The sequence below is a fragment of the Pavona decussata genome, unplaced genomic scaffold (assembly GCF_977016875.1).
Source record: "Pavona decussata unplaced genomic scaffold, jaPavDecu1.1 SCAFFOLD_6, whole genome shotgun sequence".
Classification (NCBI taxonomy): Eukaryota; Metazoa; Cnidaria; class Anthozoa; order Scleractinia; family Agariciidae; genus Pavona; species Pavona decussata.
In genome coordinates, this window is record NW_028145430.1 from 3,584,103 (window position 1) to 3,592,500 (window position 8,398).

An 8,398-nucleotide genomic window follows, 5' to 3' on the forward strand; every position below is an offset into this window, starting at 1 on the left:
ACAAAATTTTGCTCTCTGTACTTATTCATCCCGCAATCACAATGGATGTAAGAGTTTTTTTGGTGCTCGCTAGACTCTGCTGTTTCAGGCATTATGACTGGATGCCAAGCATGAACACTGCCTGAAATTCCCACCCAAGAGACTGTGGAGAGACTGGTATGAATGAGGGATTGTGGGATTTATTATTGGTAGACAGCTGAACATTAGCTGATGAAAAATTGCATTTTGCGACATTTTTTCTCAGGGTAGCATAGCTCTCATGAAGTGTCTCATCTAGAAGAATGTTCCTCCACAGCTGCCTACCACTGCCATGATTCTACTGCCATCATTTTTGGTGATGACCAGAGGTTGCACAAAATATGACAGCACTACACACTATAAGATTATAAGTCCCAGTTTCATCAGTTTCCAGCAATGTAATGTTTCAACAGATCAAAGAAGTCTTATTGGACATAAAAGGTTATTTTTTGGTGGAGAAAGTCACTTTCAATTAAAGCAAATGCACTCCCCGGCATTCTTTCAATAGTCAAGCAGAGATTATTCACTTATTTTATTCCCAGACACAACAATATGTAACACACATAAAAGATTTTTAAATCTTAAAAAAATCAAGTTACATGCATATGATACAAGTATATGTACACAGGTGTAGCGCAACAATAATAATTATAACCCCCAATTAATTTCCATGTGCTCTCAATGGACAAAATGCGTCACATGGTACAAAATCACAAAACAAGTTATCAGATGATAACAGTCACCCAGTTTGATACCCATCACCTAAGTTTTTGATGAGGCAAAACTAAACAAAATAGTTCATGTCTTCAGGTTTGAGCTGTTCTAATCTAATCAATAATTATATAATAAAATCAAGTGAGCTCGTCAGCTTGGTTTTGTTTGGCAACAATCGTGTCTTGAGCATTACTGGCTGTTCTTTTTTTTTGACAGTAAAGAGCATCTTTTTCAAAAATTAATTGGAGGGTTATAAATAGACTGTTTTCCTAGTACTTGCTGCTATATCACATGATAATGCCTTTGGCTAAAAGATTGTCCTCAAAATTTCACAGTTGTCCTTGAAGCTTTGCTTCTTGGCCATCTGTTAATTTTTCAGACAAAGGATTCAGCCATGGGCATCATCATCCAAATTATTTATATACAAACAGCCAGAAGGGGTTTTATTTACTAATATTACACTGGGTACCAACTCTCGCCTTGCGGACACCTTGCTATTACAGACACCCTGACAAAACGGACAGCAGCTATATCCCCGGCAAAAATAAATTACAGACGTTTGACTAAAATGAATTCCTGCTATTCTGTTTTTTTTTTTTTTTGTAATTAAGTTTAACTTTAAATATTTGTGAATAAGATATTTGTAGATTATTACGTAATTCAGCCTAAGGCTGCTATTGATTTTTAAATAAACTATCTATCTACTAACTCACGGTCCCAAGGGTGTCCGCAGTAAAGGGAGTTGACTGTTTTCCTTTTTTTTCAAACATGTTAAATAATTTGTTGGGATTCTCCTTTATGATGGTAATTTAAATTCTAATGTAGCCCAGTTATTATGCATTAACACTGAGGGAAAGAGCACCTGAAAATTATTTGTAAAATAGCCAACTTTAAAAATCTTGTGTTTGCAAAATAGCATTGATAATAGTTTCATTATACAAATGTCTGTAAAATTTCCTCAATTTATGGAACTATGTCTTCACTATTTAAAAGACGACTCTCCAAAGTGGCTTTTCAAGTACGGTAATGATTTGATTTAGCGCCGGGGCGCTTACTTACTTATGGTACCTCAAGCGAGGGCGCTTATTAGGGACAGGGCGCTTTTTTTTCTTTTTTAAGAAACAGCCAAATGTGCGAAACAAAGCTTTGATATTTATTAGAAAAGGAACAATAACAAACTGTAAAAATAACAAATAAACAGTGAATATTCACTTAATGGTAGAGAATATTCACCTTCCTTAAAGCCCACTGAAACAACAAAGTCCAAGTCAAGGTGACGGGATCAAGAAAATTATACTGGAAAACGGACTTGTTGTCTCTAGATCCTTTCTGGCTAGAACAACCAGCCAAGCAATCGCCACAAAATTTGAAGAAGAGATCATTTGTGTGAAGGAACTGTGCACTTACATGGACATAATATAATGTTTGAGAGACTGAGACAAAGACCACTGTAATGACAGTGGTTTTAAAGTGAGCAATTAAAGGAAGATGAACCACAGTTAATCTCAATGTAACTGAAAAAGAATATGGGCGCTTATTGGTGTAGGGGCGCTTATTGGAATGAGGGTGATTACGCAACAGGGGGGCTTATTAGAATAGGGGTGCTTATTAACAAAAACACATTTGAGCGGGGGGGGGGGGGCTTATTAGAAAGGGGGCGCCTATTGGAACGAGGGCACTAAATCAAATTATTAAGGTAATATTTTAAGGTGCATTCCCACCCTTCATTCCCGTCAAGCCAGTCATGAAGTACATGTCATGCATAGTCTGTCCAATTGGTAGCTCCATATCTTGCTTTCAGCTCAAATGCTTGTAGTCTATAACATGCAAGTACCTGGTGCCCCATGTATGTTATTGGACAGGTTGAAACCTTGCTCCCTGGACTTTTTCTCACCTAATGCACTTGCACAGCGCGGCCTAAATTATATTATTACTAACACATGATTCCTGTATACGTTTTGGTAATTCTTCTTAACGAAAAAGCAGCAAGAGAAATTTCATGACTGGTCAATCAGGTTTTTAATCCTGTGACCTATTGCACCCAAAGTTGTCCTTTTTGCACCTTTACAAGCCACGACTTCTGCTCTCCTGCTCTTGAAACTGTTTGACAACGCAGCCTTTGAATGAAGTCAGTCGCACATCTATCTCTCCTTCTTCAAGCTTCACAGTAGATATAAAAATGGAGAACAAATATTCATGGAACTTTAAAAAAAACGTAAAAAGTGTAGCAATGAACTACATTTTATCCACTATTCTAAGCAGTGAGAGCAGGCACCATTCCTCCCCCCCCCCCCCCCCCGTAAAAAATGTCATACCTAGGTTACACTGCATCTTTAACTTAAAGTGCACCTAACCCCCAATTTTTTTTCTCTTAAATCCTGTTCGAAACAGTGCACTATTTCGCGCCTTTTTCAACCAAATCTTGACTTTTTAAAGGCTGTAAAAGTTACGAAACCTAGCCATCATCTGTCCCATGACCGAGCTAGTAAGGGGCATGGGTCTATTCCTTACTTGACGTCACAAACTGATTTGCATTGTAATAAGTCTTTGTGAAAAAGCATGCAAAGCAGTTTGTGACGTCATGTAAGGAATAGACCCATGCCCCTTACTAGCTCGGTCATGGGACAGATGATGGCTAGATTTCGTAACTTTTACAGCCTATAAAAAGTCAAGATTTGGTTGAAAAAAGGCGCAAAAAAACTCAATGCGCTTCGAACAGGTGCAAAGATTTATTTAAGCAAAAAAACATTTGGGGGTTAGGTGCACTTTAAATCTAATGACTAGAGAGATGTAAAATGATGATCATTGTTTCACTTACTTCATCCCAAGCATACAACTCGTCATAACATGCCTGTGATATGCACTGCCTTGTGCACTTGGTTAGCTCTAATCCAACAACACCTTGACATTTCTTAGTTTCACAATCTTTTTCCAGTGGTGAATACTTCTTAGCCTGAAAATGACAAAACCGATTAAACTAATAAATTTTGTTAAGTAAAGAAGATGCTTCAAGCTTTTTATACAGACGCAGATTATTATTTTATAGGCGTTTAAAACAAATTCCTCGCTCCAGACATTCAACAACAAGCCAAATTTAAAGGATTACATTCCGCTTAGTATAAAATGCAGACTGCAGACTGCAGACTGGGTATAAAATGCAGACTAGGTATAAAATGCAGACTGCAGACTGGGTATAAAATGCAGACTGAGACCAAAACTGCCTCTTCGTCAAATACAGGATACATTTTGAATTTTTAAACTTAACTTACGCTAGTGTCATATACAATCGTCTTTCGAGATCATTTCCCATGAAAGTGACATCATTATATTGTTTTCGAAAAGTGTCAACCTTGAAATAAACAACCCCAAAGCATGACGTAAGCAATAACGCAGACACATGACCTTTACTTCGCACGTGGTTGACCTTTTCGCCGCTTTTGTGTCAACATGACATTGGCGACATCGGTAAGTGGCAGTCAAGGTGGCAGTAAAATAATGCTTTTTGTATACCTGCCAACTCTCACGCATTATGCGTTAGTCTCACGCCTGCGGACTAAAGACATCGATCTCACGCATAAAAGACAATTTCTCACGCCTGGCTCACAAATCCGTACAAGTTGTTCTAAAAAAATTCATTTCATTTCAGATTTGTTATGTATCATTCCTTTGCTCTTTATAACAATTGCAAAAGCTTTCAAATGTCTACAATCCGTTCGAATCGTAAGTGTTCAAAAGTCGTCGGAATATCTTCGGACAGTTTCAGCAACGTTCGGAAGTCTTCGGAAATCTTCGGAAGTGGCTCGGACGTTTTCGTAAATCCAGGTCGTGACAAGACAAAAATCTCACGCATTTGACTCAGAAAAAGTTGGCAGGTATATTTTTGAATAAAATATGTGTTCATGTATTGCTAGAATTCTGAAGGTATACAATTTGTCTCTGACAAACCTCGTTAATATTCAAAGAAACTAGTTAAAATCTGTCGATGTCAAATTGCTTGCCCCCTCGGAAATCAAGTCAATTATGAAAACCGTCATAGGCGTAATTGTTTACGAACTAATGCAAAGCGATTAAGCTCGAGTCTTCTTTGTGAAGAAAGGGCCTCAGGAAATGAAAGCTACCAAATCGAGATAAAGAAAACAAACTGTTGAGAAATGGGTCGAAAATAAGGTCAATTTCGTGGGAGATGATCTCGGAAATGTGATTGCGTGACACTAGGGCAAGTTGAAAATTGAAAATGTATCCTGTATTTGACGAAGAGAGGGTTTGATATCAGTCTGCATTTTATACCCAGTCTGCAGTCTGCAGTCTGCATTTTATACCTAGTCTGCATTTTATACCCAGTCTGCAGTCTGCAATCTGCAGTCTGCATTTTATACTGACCGGATTACATTCACACTAACTTCCCAACCTCACACCTTCTCTTGAAACGTTAATGTACTAGTTGCCAATTACTCACTAGTCGTTGCTTTTTCCGGAAAGTGTAATGTTTATATCGAAAATCCTTTGCATTTAAGGAGCCAAGCAACAGTAATATCAACAAAAGGGCCAGCAAAACACCTGGAAATCTTCCACCAACCATCACCAACCGGCCGCCATGTTTTTTTACTGGCCGTGAACAAGCGCTGGGGACTGGGTGACTATCCGCTGACCAAGCTAACCGACGCAAGCCTTCTTCGGCACGAGTTTTTCGGCACGAGTTTTTTTGCACGACTTTCTTCGGCACGACCTTTTTGGGCACGACTTTTGGCAACATTTCCGCACAGCCCTATGCATACATTAATACTTAGTAATAAGTTAAAAGGAAGCTCAGGTCAACGATAGAAAACCTCCTAAAGATTCGTAGGTTTCCTGCTTGAAAGTGACCTTTGTTTGCGAACGATTTTGCTATTATAATACATACGATATGGATATATGGGTCATATTTAGTGGTGCTATAACACGTACTAATCTCGTACCCCGATCTCAGTCGTCGGTTTGGGAATGTCGAAATACCTCTCTAAGGTAGATGTTAACCTCCAGTACAGTTTGTCTTTAAGGTGGATGTTACTTGGGCAAAACGTGACTGTCTGCACAGTTCCCAGTTCGACGTTTCCGGAGTTCCACAACTCGAGTGTGCAATCCTTGACGGAATTGTTTAGAGGCCAAGGAACGAAAATTGCAAGAATTGTATATTTTCCGGCATAAAGAGACCGAACAAATACACCGAAGTATTATTTCACCCACATCTTCCGTCATTACTTTTTATAATATAAGAGAGCGAAAGGAGGCTTTTTTTCCCGAATCATGAATCGGAGCTCGGATCGTGGATGCTCCGAAGCGAATCATCCAATGACGTCACCTCCTTAATGATGTCATGTTATTATGCTTGACTAGATGGACAACATGCAAATCAGTTCACACGCACAAGCCTTTTACATGTAAACTATTTCGTGTTTTGCTTCAGTTAGTCGATTGACAGGGTGTGAAAAATTAACATGAACCACAGAAAAGAGTTTTATGTGGAAAAGCTCGGTTTGATTCCGCTCTCAGAGGAAGGAGGCTATTTTGCGGAAACTTATCGATCACCCGAAACACTGCAAGTGGAAGGACGAGAAGGCAACGAACGAAGCTTATCTACTGTGATTTATTATTTAATCACTCCAGAACTAGGGGGCAAAAACTTTTTCAACAGCAATAAGAGTGATATCACACACTTTTTTCATGACGGATGGCCCGCAAAGTACATTTATATTACACCGGAAGGCAAAGTGGAAGAGTTTATCTTGGGCAATAACATTTTGAAAGGCCATGTTTTTCAACGCACGGTTCCCGGCGGTTGCCTCAAAGCTGCAAAAATTTTGATTGATGAAGAAGGACACGAAAGGTTTCCCGGTGAAACACCTTTCACCTTAATTTCGGAGAAGATGTCGCCGGGATTTGATTTCAGGGATCGCCACGTGCCAACCGAGTCAGAGATCAAGGCTTTGTACCCCAAACTATGGCCTCAGCTGAAGGAGTACAGTGCACCAATGAAGTCCAGTAACCGCTACAAAGCCGGCTTAAAATACAGCACGCATTATTCCAACATGTCCGACCAACACGAAGTCAACACTGTCTCAGCCGGGCTCTTCCCAGCAGTCGAGTGAGCAAAAGGTAAAATTTACAAAAATATATGCTCCTGCTTCTCAAGTCTTCCATTGTAAATTTTACCTTTTGCACGACTTCACGTTATGATAAATATCCAAAGCACGTGAATAGCAGTGAAATAGACCGGGACAAACAAAATAAAATTCTTGTTCGGAGAAAACGAATAACGACTGAAACTTGACCAAGATTCAGCCTTCTTATCTAACACCAATTTCGGTTCCTGAGCCTAAAATTTGCGTAGATATCGAAAAGAATTATTACTTTAACCGCTTGTAATTTAACAGAGAAATCTGTGGGGGCATTTTAAAGATATCTCGATTTATGTAAAGTAGGAACTTTTTTATTCATCTGCGCTTTATTTTCACTGTTATTAAACATAAATAACTTAAAATCGGAGACACCCATGAAGCTCAATATACATTTAGAATGTTTTGCTATCAGGAAAGATCCTTTGACAGAAAAGACAAAGTGTCAAGTTTTATTTTGCCAGAGATCCTGGTGAAAAATGCTGGAATAAACAAAATCACCCCGTAAAAATTGATTCATTATTAACTTGAAAACGCTCTTACAAATTTTTTTTCTAATTTCGCCTACAAGTTGTCTAGATTGAGTTGTTTAAATCCCTAAAGTTTCGTCATAAAGTGTCCGACTAGATTTTAGATAACTTCATAGCACAGTGACGTCCTTGCTTGAAGCTTCTAAAAGTTGGTCTGTCAATATTGACAACGGTCTTATAAATGGTGTAATCTTCGTAGACTTAAAAAGGGCTTTTGACACCATTGACCACAAGATTCTTTTACAAAAGCTTGCTAGTTATGGCATTGATCATAGGGCCCTAAAGTGGTTTGACTCCTATCTAAGCGACCGTCAACAAAAGTGTGTAGTTAATGGTGAGCTGTCTGGTGCGCGTGCTCTTACCTGTGGTGTCCCACAGGGAAGCCTCATTGGTCCACTTCTTTTCCTGATCTATATTAACGACTTGCCGAACTGCCTAAGTAAGGCGTTACCACGAATGTACGCCGGCGATACAAGTATCAGCATTGCCGCCAGCAGCTTACCAGAGCTTGAATCAGTACTAAACACTGAACTAGTTAACCTTCATGAATGGCTCAATGTAAATAAGCTCAGCCTGAATATTGCCAAAACGGAATTAATGTTAATAGGCTCACGGCAGAGACTTGCTAGTACTACAATTGGCCATTCACTTACTGTACAAATTGAAGGTCACGAAATTGATAGAGTGTCTCACACCAAATCCTTAGGACTTTACATCGATCAAAATCTTTCGTGGTCCAAACATGTTAATGAGACTGCCAAGATTATCTCCTCTGGCACAGGTGCACTTAAAAGACCGAGGCCGTTCATTTGCGACGATACAGCAATATTATTATATAGAGCCCTTATTGAACCATATTTTGATTATTGCTGTCCTGTGTGGGACGGTCTCAGCAACGAATTAGCTGACAAATTACAAAAGCTTCAAAATCGCGCCATTCGGGTCATAACGAAGTCAGATTACTATTCTAGCGCTACCGCCCTA

At 39.1% G+C, this 8,398-nt stretch overlaps 2 protein-coding genes across 2 annotated transcripts in view; one reads left to right on the plus strand and one right to left on the minus strand.

The window, feature by feature from the left end:
• Window positions 1-532: 532 nt before the first annotated feature.
• On the minus strand, window positions 533-5,352 carry LOC146489232 (uncharacterized). The gene is made up of 3 exons (XM_085107332.1): window positions 5,189-5,352; window positions 3,551-3,685; window positions 533-2,892 (listed from the first exon to the last, which is right to left on the minus strand). Exons 1-3 carry the CDS (start codon window positions 5,309-5,311, stop codon window positions 2,797-2,799), a joined length of 354 nt encoding a protein of 117 aa, XP_084963458.1. The 5' UTR covers window positions 5,312-5,352; the 3' UTR covers window positions 533-2,796.
• Window positions 5,353-5,727: 375 nt separating this feature from the next.
• Window positions 5,728-8,398, plus strand: part of LOC146489233 (uncharacterized) — a 7,364-nt gene continuing 4,693 nt past the window's right edge. The window contains exon 1 of the mRNA XM_085108000.1: window positions 5,728-6,864. Coding sequence (XP_084964126.1) covers window positions 6,207-6,857 — 651 coding nt within the window. The 5' untranslated portion in view covers window positions 5,728-6,206 and the 3' untranslated portion in view covers window positions 6,858-6,864. The remainder of the gene's footprint in view (window positions 6,865-8,398) is intronic.

Coding starts and splice junctions, on each gene's coding strand:
- LOC146489232 (XM_085107332.1), bottom strand. CDS start 5,311: ATGGTTGGTGGAAGATTTCCAGGTGTTTTGCTGGCCCTTTTGTTGATA. Junction 3,686..5,188: donor TCCGGAAAAAGCAACGACTA/GTGAGTAATTGG, acceptor TGTCATTTTCAG/GCTAAGAAGTATTCACCACT. Junction 2,893..3,550: donor AGTTGTATGCTTGGGATGAA/GTAAGTGAAACA, acceptor TCTACTGTGAAG/CTTGAAGAAGGAGAGATAGA.